Source organism: Galleria mellonella, unplaced genomic scaffold (assembly GCF_026898425.1).
Source record: "Galleria mellonella isolate WM207_F2 unplaced genomic scaffold, CSIRO_AGI_GalMel_v1 utg1674, whole genome shotgun sequence".
NCBI lineage: Eukaryota > Metazoa > Arthropoda > Insecta > Lepidoptera > Pyralidae > Galleria > Galleria mellonella.
Genome location: NW_026442013.1, coordinates 507,372 through 522,430, shown reverse-complemented (window position 1 = coordinate 522,430; position 15,059 = coordinate 507,372). Strand labels below are relative to the sequence as shown.

Sequence of the window (15,059 nt, the reverse complement as noted above, 5' to 3'; positions counted from 1 at the left end):
AAGATTATTGACTTAATGATAGTAAAATCCTAAGTATAAAAATATTTAACACGAGTATATCTTTAAGAACAATAAATAACAAAAATATAATTGCAAATTTATGATTATTTATGATTTGTTTTTTTATTTTATTATACGTATTGTTTCTTTTACTTGTGCCATAATAATAATATTTTTATAAAAATGTAATATAAATATAAAATATAAATATAAATTCTATAGTACAAATACTGTAGAATCCTTTTTACCCAACTTAGCAATTTCTTTACACTAAATTTTAAGATTCTAGAACTAGAAATTAGTTTAGGTAACGGCATTTTTTCCAGAACGTTGAAATTTAGAGGGAAAATACTAGCAAGGCGAAATGTGACATAATCAAATTAGGATTAAATAGAAATCACGACAAATAAACGACAAATATAAGGTAAAGTCTCGTTTCTCGTTATTTTTTTCTATTTTCATTCTTTTGCATATATTTATTTGACCTTACTGTATTATGGTACCCAAAATGTAACTTTTTGATCTTGATGGACTAGGCAAGGTGATAAGATGCTATTTGAAAATCAGTGTTGCTGCTTCTGCAGAAATTTTAAGCTGAATTGGCATTCTTTTTCATTTTAGTTTCAAAGACTAGTTGCATTTCGGTTAGTGTGATTGAAATTCAACTAGTCATTGTTATGATATTTTTGTAAACGTTTTACTTTGTTATATAAAGTTGTTACTACTTGTACCCTAAGTATATGTATAATAATAATAATACCACAAAATACATACATCACAATGCAAAAAGTCGTATCGTGCGCAAATTCCTACAAGAAGATACTCCCAATTATTAATTTACAGAATCTCTTAGACTTGGTGTAACAAACCCGTAAGTTTAAGTTGTTAAAACTGAAACGTATATTTCGAGAATAAAGAAGTAAAAATAATAATAATATTTTTTTTTTATTTTCAGACTACAATTTTAGTTCATTTTGTTGACAACAATTTCCTTATAAAATATGTTAGTAAAAACAAAAAAGTATACATTAAACTAAAGCAATTCACTCAAATGTGACCTAGCCGACTAGATCAACATCTGAATGAAATGCCTAATTATAAGCGACTTATATTTCTCGCCTATTACTTTCTGAATGCTGTTGGTGTATAGATTATGGACTTAGATTATATAGATAGAGCATCAAGCCTCAAAAATAGGTCAACTTTTTGTCAGCTAATTTTCAAATTAGCTGACTCGTATTTTATCAGTGTTCTATATACTTACGTACACAATGTACCTTGACGTATCTATTTTTAATTATTTAATAAATGAGTTTTTACACATTAAAAAGGTGCAGAATTTATAAGACAAAATAAATATAGAAGTTATAAAGGAATCACTGATAACTATTTATCACGCAAAATTGTACGAAAAAGTTGACCCGCTGTTCTCGAAGCATTTGTATGGAGACATTCTATCTATATATTCTAAAGTTATGGATTATTGAAATAAATTGTCATTCATTCATTCAAATATATTCGATGCGAATTCAATTTGATTAATTTGCTAAATTTTAGCTCACAGGATAATTAGAAATTTCACTTTGATCGCTCTAGCCTCTGGAGCTCTAACTTTGGAGAGAAAACTTGTTAGACAAGCAATGATACAGATTTTGTTTTTAAAATTTCGGGTATAGAAAATAATATATACCTTTTACTTATCGTAATATATATGTTTAGAAACGTATGCTAAAATCCCTATAGTCAGGTCTTACGAGGTACTCCCAGTTGGTGAGGTCGCATTTCTCAATTTTGCAACCCGGCGAGCCCGTGGTGCTGAGCCAGTCGACCCTGTAAGAAATAACCAGAGAAGTGCAAAATAGTTCAGTAAAAGTATTTAAATTTATAAGTGTACCCGAAAGTGCCCACTGAAAAACATTAGTTGCTACGTTTGGCAGGCGGATTGATAATTGCAAGGATCACACGGCTAAGATTCTCAATACTATTATTGTCTGTGTCTATTTATGTATGTTTTGTGTGCTGTGTATATATATGTATGTATGCATATACATGAATATACATAATTGTGTAAGCAACATTCTTCTTTATTATTTACTAGCGACCCACCCTTGCTTCGCACGGGTTCACATTACATCACATCACAGAAACCTCTAAAATTATCAGTGTTTCTCTAAAATATTATGCATGTATTATACATATAAACCTTTCTCTTGAATTACTCTATCTATTAAAAAAACGCATCAAAATCCATTGCGTAGTTTTAAAGATTTAAGCATAATAGGGACGGACAGACGGAAAGCAACTTTGTTTTATACTATGTAGTAATGTCCCATTTCAGTATTCATTATTTATTTTTTGTTTCTTACTATCATAGTTCGTAATATCATGCTGAGAAATATCAATGGTGTTGCAAATAATTTGCTGCTTTCTTTTACTATTGTTAATAAGTGTAACTCTTTTTGTTGTTGGCAATAAATATTTTCTTTCTTTCTTTTTCTTTCCTTATTTCTTTTTTTCATTAAGTCTGTCTTTTGTATCATACATGTTTTTGTAATATGGTTAATAAAGACTAAATAAATTTATATTTAATAAATAAATATTAACCAGTCCGTGGAAACTAATGGCAAAGCTTAAAGAGATTAGTAAATTTTTCCTGTTTAATTAACTATTTAAAAATAAGTAAGAAAATATTGGACTTCAAACTAATTATCTATGAACACCCACGTTAATATCCATATAATGTATATCAAAGTACAAAAGATAAATGGTATTAAAGTTATTGTTAATAAATAGCAACTATATACATATGGTTGCAAAAATATTTGTTTAAGTATAAATTTGTACGCAAATTTTTCAAGATTATGTAATCTAGATGAATTTGCGTAGAATTTTAATCTATTACTAATAAACAATGGAAATATTTTCTCAAATTCTAAAACTGTTCCTTATTGCATGTTTGTGAACTTATTTCATAATATAATAAAAAATTCCGCAACATTATACAATTTTGTATCGAATTGTTTATTTCCTGTTACGAAATACGAGATCAACCGTAATTAAACTTTAACAATATATGTATATATGTATATATATATATATATATATATATATATATATATATATATATATATATATATATATATATATATATATATATATATATATATATATATATATATATATATATATATATATATATATATATATATATACTGTATACTGTACAAAATAAATCGATATTTCCTAAGTGTTAAACGTTGTCGCATTAGATAAAACCTCTAATGGCATCGTTGTCATAAATGAGTAAATATGTAAGTAATATCGAAATTTTGCGATTTTATTATAATAAAAAATAGGTATATCATTTCGAATAAGCTCTAGAATGTTACTACTGTCTAATTTGTTGGTAGTTTTATAATTTTAACACACTTTGTTAATCTTATACAATTTTTGTGTATATTTCAATTAAGACAAATATTCTAAAAGACTGTGTATTCTAATATGGGTATCAACCACTTAAAATAGAAAACAGATTAAAAAATTAAAAAAAATGTAATGCAACGTCACGCTACGAGATGTCGCCACTAACCAGTCAAGTGTGGGAAGCCAAGCGCGCCTGCATCCACAGCCACCATCACATGCCAAGCCAACATAGTAATGGCGCTAAAGCCAAGCCATATACTAGTGAAATATTAAATGTGTTAAATATAGACTATATTGAGACGAGCCTATTTCTAACAAAAAAAATGCTATCACCATATAATCTATTGTGTTTCAAAATATTACATAAAATTTTCCCAAAAAAATAATTTTAAATAAATTTCGTATTATTTTTGCACCATATATGTGATGTTTTATATACAAACCCTATAGACACTTTCTCCTTTGGGGTTCTCTCAAGGATATCCTTTTAAGGGATAAGTCCGCCTATGTATATTTTTGTTATAACCTAATATCTCTACTGGGGGGAAAGGGATTGTTAGCAATGGAGTTTGACAGCCCCATTGCTAGCAATATACCCTATTAGGTCGACTTCCACGTGTTTCCTCCTGGAAACCATCGTGAACAATTCTTGTTGAATTCGTCACTATGGGCTAACTAACCTGCTTCATCCTCACCTATCATCCTTCACTGGTGCACCGCCGGTGTATACCGATAGCGCGGGTGGGGTTACCATTCCATTATCATCCATAAAAAAAAATCTCTACTATAAGTGAACGTACATATGCATTTAAATATATAAATAATATTTCACAATAAACACCTTAAAATGTTACTAGTCTAAGGATTAAATACATTAGTTAATTAGTCTGTCTGAATAGATATATGAAGAATACGCGACACGGATAATAAATACATCGATTAAAAACGATGATTATCTGGAAATGATTTAATCAATCAAAAAGAATACAGTCAATATCACAATACATTTGAATGAATCATATATGTATTTCTATGGAAATATAAGAACTATCCATCATTGATTTGTCACAACCAAAGTATAAAACATAGCAGTTGCATTGTTATATCAAAATTTGGAATCGCAAACCGATATAGAATTATGATAAACTATAATTGTCACGTGTAATATTTATTTATATATTTATAAATTACTCACCACACAGTATCCCAACGTTTAGTGACCTATGGCTCGGTTTATTTTACAAACTTAAACATTTTAAACAATATCCAAAAAATATATCTAATTTGTCATTAAAATATATATATAAATATATATATATATATATATATATATATATATAACTAGCTGACCCCATAAACGTTGTTTTACCACTTATTGCGAAATATAAAAATCGCAAAATACAGGGGTTGATCGTGAAACGACGAAAATTTAAAGTTGTATGTATTTTTCAATGCTTAATCATAATAAAATAAAAATGGAAAAGTTTGTCAAAAAAATAAAAATTTGTGGAGGGTCACCCTTATTATTTAGGGGTGTGAAAAATAGATGTTAGCCGATTCTCAGACCTACTCAATATGCACACAAAATTTCATAAAAATCGGTAGAGCCGTTTCGGAGGAGTTTGGTAACAAACACCGTGACACGAGAATTTTATATATAAGATATTGAGAGAATATCTGTGAATTGATTTGATTACCTACATTATACCTACGAATTTGGGTGAGAGGGATTGTTAGTAAGGAAAACGTTAATTCCCATCGCTAGATATAACTCGTAAGGTCGATCTCCACGCGGTCAATCTAACCGCGGAGTTTCGGAGGGAAAGGAATTATTAGTAATGGGGTCTAACTGACCCATTGCTAGCAACACACTCTATCAGGTCGACCTCCACACGGTTTCTCTTGGAAAACATAGTGGTTAATTCTAGTGGAATTCGTCACAAGGGGCTAACTGGCCTGCTTTCATCGTCACCTATCATTCCTCACTGGTGCCCCACCAGCGTATATCAATAGCGCAGGCGAGATTACTGTTCCATTATCACCCATTAAAAAAAGAAACCGCGGAATTTTATATGCCCCGCCAACGTATACGGCGGGGCACTAGTGAGGGGTTACGATTCTATTATCATCCATTTAGAATATATGTACAAATATAGGTATAATTAAATTATATAAAAAAAAAGATCCAAATTCAATTTTGAATCTTATTAAATAATAAAATTATTTAAAAGAGCAACACGCAAGTTTCTTGCTCGTTCTTCTTGTGATGAGACAGCTTTCCGAACGAGCGGTAGATTAAAAAAAATGTAATGACTTTTCAAAAGTGCTTCAATGTAAGTTTATTTGAATAAATGATTTTCTATTCTATTCTATTCTATTCTATTACTAGCAACTGTTAAAAGCGCGTTTTGTTTTGATTTAAACGAAAATAAGCTGACTAAATCTTGACACGTTTTAAATATCGATGCTCTATCTATTTAATCTAAATGTATCTTTTGTTTATGCTAATAAAGATGATTAGTATTACGTTATCAGTGCCTGTGGGCAGTCTGATAAGCTAGGCGAAAGTATCACAAGCACTTGAAAAGCCGTAGTTTCCTTTGGACGGTCATGCTGGTCAGCGGTGAAATTTCTATATCTATGTATTGTAGGTCTTTTCCTCTAAAACCGCAATATATGCAGTAATTTAAGTATTGAGCGTGAATTCTCTATTTTAAGTATTTTTTCCGCTAAGTAACGATACGCGCTTTGTTATATTTTAGTATAATGAGTAACATAAGGGTAATGTGTCATCTCTGTAACGAAAGTAATTATACCCTAGTTCTTAAGTTGCCAATGCCTGAGAGGTGGCACAGCATATTTTTTAATCTCCGTTATGAACTGACTCCAAAAAAGGAGAAGGTTCTATATTATACTTTTTTTATGTTTGTTATTTGAGTTATATACTCTGTCAGTTATATACCGATTTGAAAAATTTATTTTTTATCTAAAAATACTTTCTGATTGGTTTCGTAGAAATTTTATCAAAATTCTTTTTTATTGAACACAAATCTTGACTTATGTTTGCATTAATTTATTTATTTATTTACACTTTTGCACACATTAAATAATATAATATTAAAAAAGAAAAAGAAAAATATTTATTTGACGCATATCAATTACAATTACAACTAAATCGTTAACAATTATAAACTTAAAGAAAAAGGAAATACAAAAAAAACTTATACCTAATTAGAAATTATGCGACCAAAATGGCTATCACTCAGCCTAGTATAGTATTATATTATCTGTGACTCAGCTAAGTGTTTGGGCATTCATACGTAATGCATAAACGCTGATTTTCTGTGTAACCAATGGGAATGGTAGATGGCACTATACACATATATATATTTTAAACGTGTGTTATATTAATATTTATTTATTTATTTATTTATTTAACTCTTTATTGCACCATAAATAAAAATATACAATGACAAGTGAATAATTCAAATGAAATACAGTAACATAAATACAGATTTAAATATACACATAAAGGTACAAAAGGCGGTCTTATCGCTAGGGCAATCTCTTACAGACAACCTTTAGTTAAGGGAGAACAGATAGAAAAGGGCAGGTGGCGCAAGAGTGAATCAACAATTTTCGTGCACAAAATACAAAAACATGTAATGCACAAAAATATCAAATACATATAATTTATTAAACTACTTACTATAACAATATATATACATACATACATACACATACACATACATATATATATACATACATATACACATATAACATACATACAAAATACATAAACATACACATATAAATACATACATAGCACACACAAGGAAATATGACAAATCTAGTCCAAAAATTACAAAGGAGTGGAAAAGAGTAACTACAGTGAAAGAAAATGTGATTTGACTTGTCCTTTAAACGAAGCCAAGGATTGCGCACTCTGTATAGACGGTGGCAGCGAGTTCCATAGGCGCACTGCCTGAACGGAAAAGGATTTGGTGTAGTACACGGAGGTATGTGCTGGGGTTTTTAAACGGAGACTATTTGAGGTACGCGATAATAAACGTGTTCAAGCAGATATCTGCGTTTTTCTATTATATTCTGGAAATATAACAAAATATTTTAACCCTAAAAATACTAACATGTGATCCATGGATACTTTAGTGCCCTGTATTTTGCCAACAATCGTTCCTTTCTTGGTGTTTTTCACCCATCCACCGATATTTAGCTGCTCAGCTAGTTCCTTGCAGTATTTCGTGAAGTAGCAGCCTGCAAACAACAACGAAAAATACTGAGAAGACTACAGAATATAAAATATATATATTCAAATAAAAAAAATAATATAAAATGTTATATAATTTAGAGGTTAAAAAAGATTTTTTTTTTCGCCAAAAAATACTTAATCGGAACGCGGAAAGTAATGTCTACTTATTAATTTGTAAACTGGGTATGGCTTTATCATTTTTCCGTTATTTCAACTACTGAGTTTCTATAATGCCAGTACGGAAACGGAACTCTCAACTTTCACTAGAACCTATGATAGCTTGCTTGGCGACAGAAATATTCAGGTAAGTCAGTGGTACTACCCAGGCGCGTCACACAATCAGTTAATATATGATAATGATTAATTAACAATAATTTAAAATCATCGGATGACAACAAACTAAGCATCAAATCCGCGATAATATTGATTGATGAATACTCAATATCTATAAATAGATTATTTGAATTATTAATAAAAATGTATCAAAAATATCCGATAAATATACTTTGACCATTAGTGTCTCGTTACTTTTACAGAAGTCACAGAATACATTGAGAGACCATTGGTATTAGAGATGAGTAATATCCGATATATATATATTGAGGTCTTCTGGATATTGATGATCATCCATTGCGATTTCGCCTCGTCGGATATTTTAAATATCTTTTCGATATTTTATATTGGATAACCGATAGTTAATATGTCTGTTATTGAACCAATGTATAATGTATATATATACAATATATAGATATTGAAACTATAATTTATAGATATTACTATATATTACCCGCTTTTAATTGGTACCCCTGATGTGTTGCCATTCCCGAAAACTAAGGTGTTTTTTTTTTTTATGTATGATAATGGAATGGTAACCCCGCCTGCACTAACGGTATACGCTGGCGGGGCACCAGTGATAGATGATAGGTGAGGATGAAAAGGCAGGTCAGTTAGCCCATCGTGATGAATACACTTAGAATTCAGCACGATAGTTTCCAGGGGAGACCACGGGGAGGTCGACCTGTTACGGTATATTATTAGCAATGGAACTGATAATCCGCATTGCTAACAATCCCTTGTCCCCCAAAACTAAGGTGGTTAAATCGGTAATTCCTTCTTAGGAAATTGTATAATATTGTATAATAAACTGCCAAAATACGTCCTAGATCTACCCGAAAAATATTTAGAAACTGTCCTAAATAAAATCTTCGCTCATTACAGGATATACGAATATATTAATGACAAAAATGCATGGATGAAGTAAACGCAAATTAAACTAAATTTCTATAAGCACAGAGAAGTTACTGACATTATTTATTTATTAAAATGTTGACATTTTTATTTTTATTATTTCAATAATGAGAAATTCTTTATTATTGACACAAATTTATTAAATTAATTAAATAAATATAAATAACATTTTAATTATAATTGAGTTTGTATAAAGATTGTTACATTCAATTTAGTATCAATATTTTTAATGTTATCTCTTAATTTGAAATAAGTCATGCTCGCTATAATGTTTACTCGTAGACTGGTGGCGATGTAGTAAACCGGATCGTTGGGCTACCTATAATATGAACACAACGATGACTGGTTCATCCGTCATACTCGTGAACGAATGCCTCTAGTCTTGATTTGTCTATTAAAGAGTACTGTAATTGGTTGTGGCTTTTTATCAATATCAAGTTTACGATAGTCATTTTATCCATTTACATTTTTTATAAACTAAAATTTTATTTGAAAACAGCTGAGTTTCTTCTCCATTTTTTTAATTGAACTGGGAGGTAGATCAATAAAAAAAATACTATTTAAAACATTTTTTTACTTTATGACACTGTACTTTGTAATTTTACTGTCATTTTAAAACGAAACATAGACATAAGCACAGCTGCTTGGCGGCAGAAATATGAGTGGGACAGTGGCACTCAAACTGAAGATATTTGTGCAAAATCACAAGTGAGGTTGAGGTATAAAATAATACCCAAATTATTCATTCTTATAATAGCGGTCATCATCATCATATCAACTTTTAACTGTTCACTGTTGAACATATGTAAGCCTTCCCCTTGAGGGGGTTTGCCAGTAGTTACCACGCTTGGCAGGCGGATTGGCAACCGCAGTTAAGCTTTAACGATGTTTTAAAATTTATCTATCTAAGAGGGACACTGCTGCCCATCCCTCTTAGTCGCCTCTTACAACACCCACGGGAAAGGAAGGGCTGGCCTGTTCTATGCCGGAACCTACACATCAAATGATAATGCTTCTGTGTAATTTTTGTACAAAATTGAATGCAATCAATATCTACCGACTTGGTTCTAATAAATAAATTTGCAATATTTTTTTTTATACAACTTAGAATGGCAAACAAGCTGACGGCCCACCTGATGGAAAGTGGTAACCGTCGCCTATAGACATGAGCAGTACCATGGACATAACAGAGTATACTGTTTCGCCCATGATACCCCCATGCGCTGCCATTCCTGAGGACTCAGGTGTTATTCCTCTGTACCTTGTAAATTCACGCCATATCCCACCTTTCAAACCGAAACACAACTGTCTCACTGTTGAAACACGAATGTGACAGAGGTACCCAAGCAATCGACTTTTGTACAGTCTCCCTCTGGTAATGTTTTAAACTGTTTTAAAAAGTAGGATGTATGTACATCCACAGCCATAAAGCAATTAGCATATTAATGCTTATTGCTTTATGGCTATGTTAAGCAACATTTTCGTAAATTATAAATAGAAATTTATAAATTGATATAATTAATTTCCATTTTGGTCTTATTTACCTAATTTATATAATTGGTGGTACTGTTTTTATCGTCCAAATCACTGAACAGGTTAATATTAAAAAAAATCATTATAAAAAAAGTTCGCTAACATTGTATCATATCAATATCTATAAAAAGGTCAACAGCCTTTATGAAAAATGTGTGTCACACACAAAAAAAAAATTTTGATGTGATATGAAAAGTTTGAGAAGCGCTGATTGATCAATCCAAATTGCCTATTGACATCGACCCAGATGCGACCGGCGCGGCTAAATATAACGCAAGTGATGATCACCGGGTCGAAACTAGATAGGTATACGAATAAAAATCCATCGATAGATAATTTGCAAACATTTTCAAAAAGGAGGTGGTATCTCATATTGATAAAAAAATATCAAAATTTTATTTGTTTGTAGCATCGTTCACTCGCAAATAGATAAATCGGTTTTCTGTTTTTTTTTTTTATTCTTTATTTGAAATTCAAATCCAGTCCAGTTTAATCTAGATCTATTTTGGTAGCTTAAATTTTTGCCCGACTATGAATATGTCAAAATATTTATATTTTAACAGTACGTATGTTTTTTCTATCATTAACTTTTCACCTGTGTTTCATCGTAGCAAATAGACTAAGTTGTTTTGTTTATCAACTGAAATAAATATCAATTATAATAATAATTAATAAATTAATTATTAATATTAGTAGATGGTTTATGTGAAGTCTGCACAAAATCGGTCGAGCGGTTCTTCATTTATCACATTTTTTGTAAGCAGTTGTGTTTGCATAACTGTGTTTCGGTTTGAAGGGTGGGATATGGCGTGAATTTACTGGGTACAGAGGAATAACACCTAAGTCCTCAGGAATGGCAACGCATGGGGGATATCATGGGCGAAACAGTATACTCTGTTATGTCCATGGTACTAAAAATTATAAGAATGTATTTTTTATGTACAAAAAAGTATAAAGAAATAAAAGTAAATCAGTAAATATTATTTATACTTTACTATTATACATAACAGATATATATCTATTTTTTTTAATGGTTGATGATGGAACGGTAACCCCGCCTGCGCTAACGGTATACACTGGCGGGACACCAGTGGGGGATGATAGGTGAGGATGAAAAGACAGGTCAGTTAGCCCATCGTGATGGATACACTTGGAATTCAGCACGATGGTTTCCAGAGGAGACCACGTGGAGGTCAACCTGATAGGATATATTAATAGCAATGGGAGGGGGAGGGAAAGATTGTTGGCAATGGAGACTGACAGCCCTATTGCTAGCACCCCCTGGAAACTATCGTGAACAATTCTTGTTGAATTCGTCACGATGAGCTAACTGACCTGCTTCAACCTCACCTACCATCTTTCACTGGTGCCCCGCCGGTATATACCGATAGCGCGGATGGGGTCACCATTCCAGTATCATTCAATAAAAAAATAGCAATGGGGCCTTTAGCTTTTATCATTAACAATCCCCCCCCCCCCTATACGTACCTATTCTAAATATGTCTAACAAAAGCGGTATGTCGTACCTAAATCATCTTAATTTGTCACAAGACGAACGATGATTGACGTTCGAGAAATTTATGCCAACGTTATTTTCTACCTATATCCAGAACAAAATATCTATTACACTAACGAAATATAATATATTATGTGGTTGTATAGGTATGTATCTACTGGGAATTGGCTTCGATATTAATAATAATCTCAAGGTTAAGCAACATACGATACGGTCGGTTATAGGATGAATACGTAGGTACCTACTCGATTCTCAGCTTATAATATTTACGTCTAGTATTTTCACCGAATCGTTTCAATATCAATAAGTCCTTATTAAGTAAGTATATTTCTTTCAAAGAATTAAAGTTCTAATAAATGTAAAAATAAGTAAAAAAAAAAACAATTATTTTCAGTAATTATCCTTAGTTTGAGGACCAGACTTTTGGTGTGATTGTCTGACACTTATAGAATAGAATAGAATAGAATAGAAATGTATTATTTGACAAAAACATAAAGTTACAAACAAGATACAACGGGTCTCACACTAGGCGAACCTGCATCGTGGGCACCCGACAAAGATTAACAATTCACAATCTGTCAATTTTTTTTTTTTATTTAATTTATTTATATATTGAAATCATAAAAACTTTGTTATAAATTACAAAAGTAGGATAGTGTATGATAACAGCCACACTATTATTATTAATTATAGATAGTTGATACTAAATAACCAATTCAATTTTTTTTTATACAACTTAGAATGGCAAACAAGCTGACGGCCCACCTGATGGAAAGTGGTAACCGTTGCCTATAGACATGAGCAGTACTATGGACATAACGGAGTATACTGTTTCGCCCATGATACCCCCCACGCATTGCTATTCCTGAGAACTTAGGGGTTATTCCTCTGTAGCCTGTAAATTCACTGCCATATCCCACCCTCCAAACCGAAACACAACCATGCAAACACAACTGTTTCATGGTTGAAACACGAATGGGACAGAGGTACCCAAGCAATCGACTTTTGTACAAAGTCTCCCTCTGGTAAGTAAGTTTATCAAAAGAAGTTAAGAAAACGACTTTACAGTTATGATCCGTAGAGGCCTAAAATTATTTCTAAGTATAAAAATGAATAACTTTCATAACACTAAAAAGAGTTCTTGAAAAGAAAAATCAAAATTAGAAAAGTATTTGATTTTTTTTTGTCTAATTTACAATTATGTTTTTTTGTTGTTCCTTGTGTAAGCATAACCTACTTACACAAAATCGCTTCATTATAATAAAATTCAGTCACGCAACTAACTAGGATCCCTATAGAATTTTAAGTAGAAAATATTATTAAAAATCCAGGCTTTAAATGTATTAATTTTCTTTTTTTTATACAACTTAGAATGGCATACAAGCTGACGGCCCACCTGATGGAAAGTGGTAACCGTCGCCTATAGACATGAGCAGTACCATGGACATACCCCCCATGCGTTGCCATTCCTGAGGACTCAGGTGTTATTCCTCTGTACCCTGTAAATTCACTATCATATCGCACACTTCAAACCGAAACGGTAGAAACACTAATGGGACAGAGATACCCAATCAAACGACTTTTATACAAAGTCTCCCTCTGGTACTCTAGTTTTTTGTCTAAAATAATAGATACCTATAACACTTCTTAAAGACATGAGTACGTAAAGTACACTACTAAATAACTATACTACATAAAAAAAATCTTCCAGGTATTTAATTAATTGTTTGTTTAACCAATATATAAACAATTCAGAGCTTAATCCGGTGAGTCTAGAGCAGTGATTCTCAACCACTGTGCCGCGGCACTTTTGTGTGCCGCCAAATTTTAAGTGTGCCGCCAAATTTTGCAAATACTTTAAAATTTTTTTTCATAAACTATTTATGCAGTGTGTTGTAGTGAGTAAATAATTTTTATCTTTTTCTTTGAGTGCCGCCAAATTTTGAAATCGCTAAATATGTGCCGCAACAAAAAAAAGGTTGAGAATCACTGGTCTAGAGTGACGGTGAAGTGTAAATATTGCGTTCACAAATAAGGACATAAGAGAGCATTAGAATTTTTTAAAAATTTATCATGTAAGGAAATTTAATAGGGGATGACAGTTCATGTGGTTATTGCTTATGATAAAACTCATCAGGTACTTAACTAATTTTGCAATTATTCTTTCACTAAGAGAGAAGGAATGGTAAGGAATTAAAATTAGGGACTCTGTTAATACCCAATAAGGTTTATTGCTAACAACGGGGACGTAATCATTTTGATATCACTTTTATTATCTCGAAACCATGATTATATGCTAGTGAATTCGCCATGATTGAGTAGCTGACGTGACTTCATCCTCACCTATCATCCCTTTCTAGTTCCCAGCCATCGGAAACCGATACCGTACAATCACAATTCCATTTATATCCAAAAAACGTTTTCCCTCAATTAATAGATACAATTCGCCAATCAATCAAGTTGACCTTCAATCATTTGAACCCGTGAGGACAATAATAGAGTCGTGTATATACCAACCTTGAACTTGCCCATAGACCTCAAACTCAACAGACGAAAGAGTATTCGGGTCTTCCGTGCCCATCGTCACTCACACTTGACCGTTTACCAAACGTTTTTTCGGGCGGCTATCGCCTAACGCGACCAAGAAGATCACTGTTGGAAAAGTGCCCCGCCAAAATGCCAATGTTACGTACGCCGTCCCGATTTATTTATGTATCTACTATGTACATATATAAAATTTACGATTGCAATAACATATCTTCTAATCTAATATAGTAACGTTTGTTTTGCAATGCCATATAGATACATTTTAAAATGGACAGCGTTCGAAATTTAGATAGTATTTATGATAAAATTTAACTGCTAAATTTTCGAAAAGAGAATGAAGTTTCAGTTGTCATATGTAGGTAATTGTTTCTTCAACAAAATATGTACATTGAGCAAACATGGAACTCAACTCAATTGATTGCAAAAAGCATTTCAGAAACCTGTTGATGAATAATTGACTTAGTAAACGTATGACTAACTCGTAAAATAATAACTAGTAATAAATGGTGCTCTTAGACGTAT

At 31.7% G+C, this 15,059-nt stretch overlaps 1 protein-coding gene across 1 annotated transcript; it reads right to left on the bottom strand.

The window, feature by feature from the left end:
- Positions 1-314: 314 nt before the first annotated feature.
- Positions 315-14,667, bottom strand: LOC113511357 (acylphosphatase-2). Its single transcript, XM_031906947.2, has 3 exons — positions 14,508-14,667; positions 7,572-7,698; positions 315-1,830 (listed from the first exon to the last, which is right to left on the bottom strand). Exons 1-3 carry the CDS (start codon positions 14,569-14,571, stop codon positions 1,716-1,718), a joined length of 306 nt encoding a protein of 101 aa, XP_031762807.1. The 5' UTR covers positions 14,572-14,667; the 3' UTR covers positions 315-1,715.
- Between the last annotated feature and the right edge of the window lie 392 nt (positions 14,668-15,059).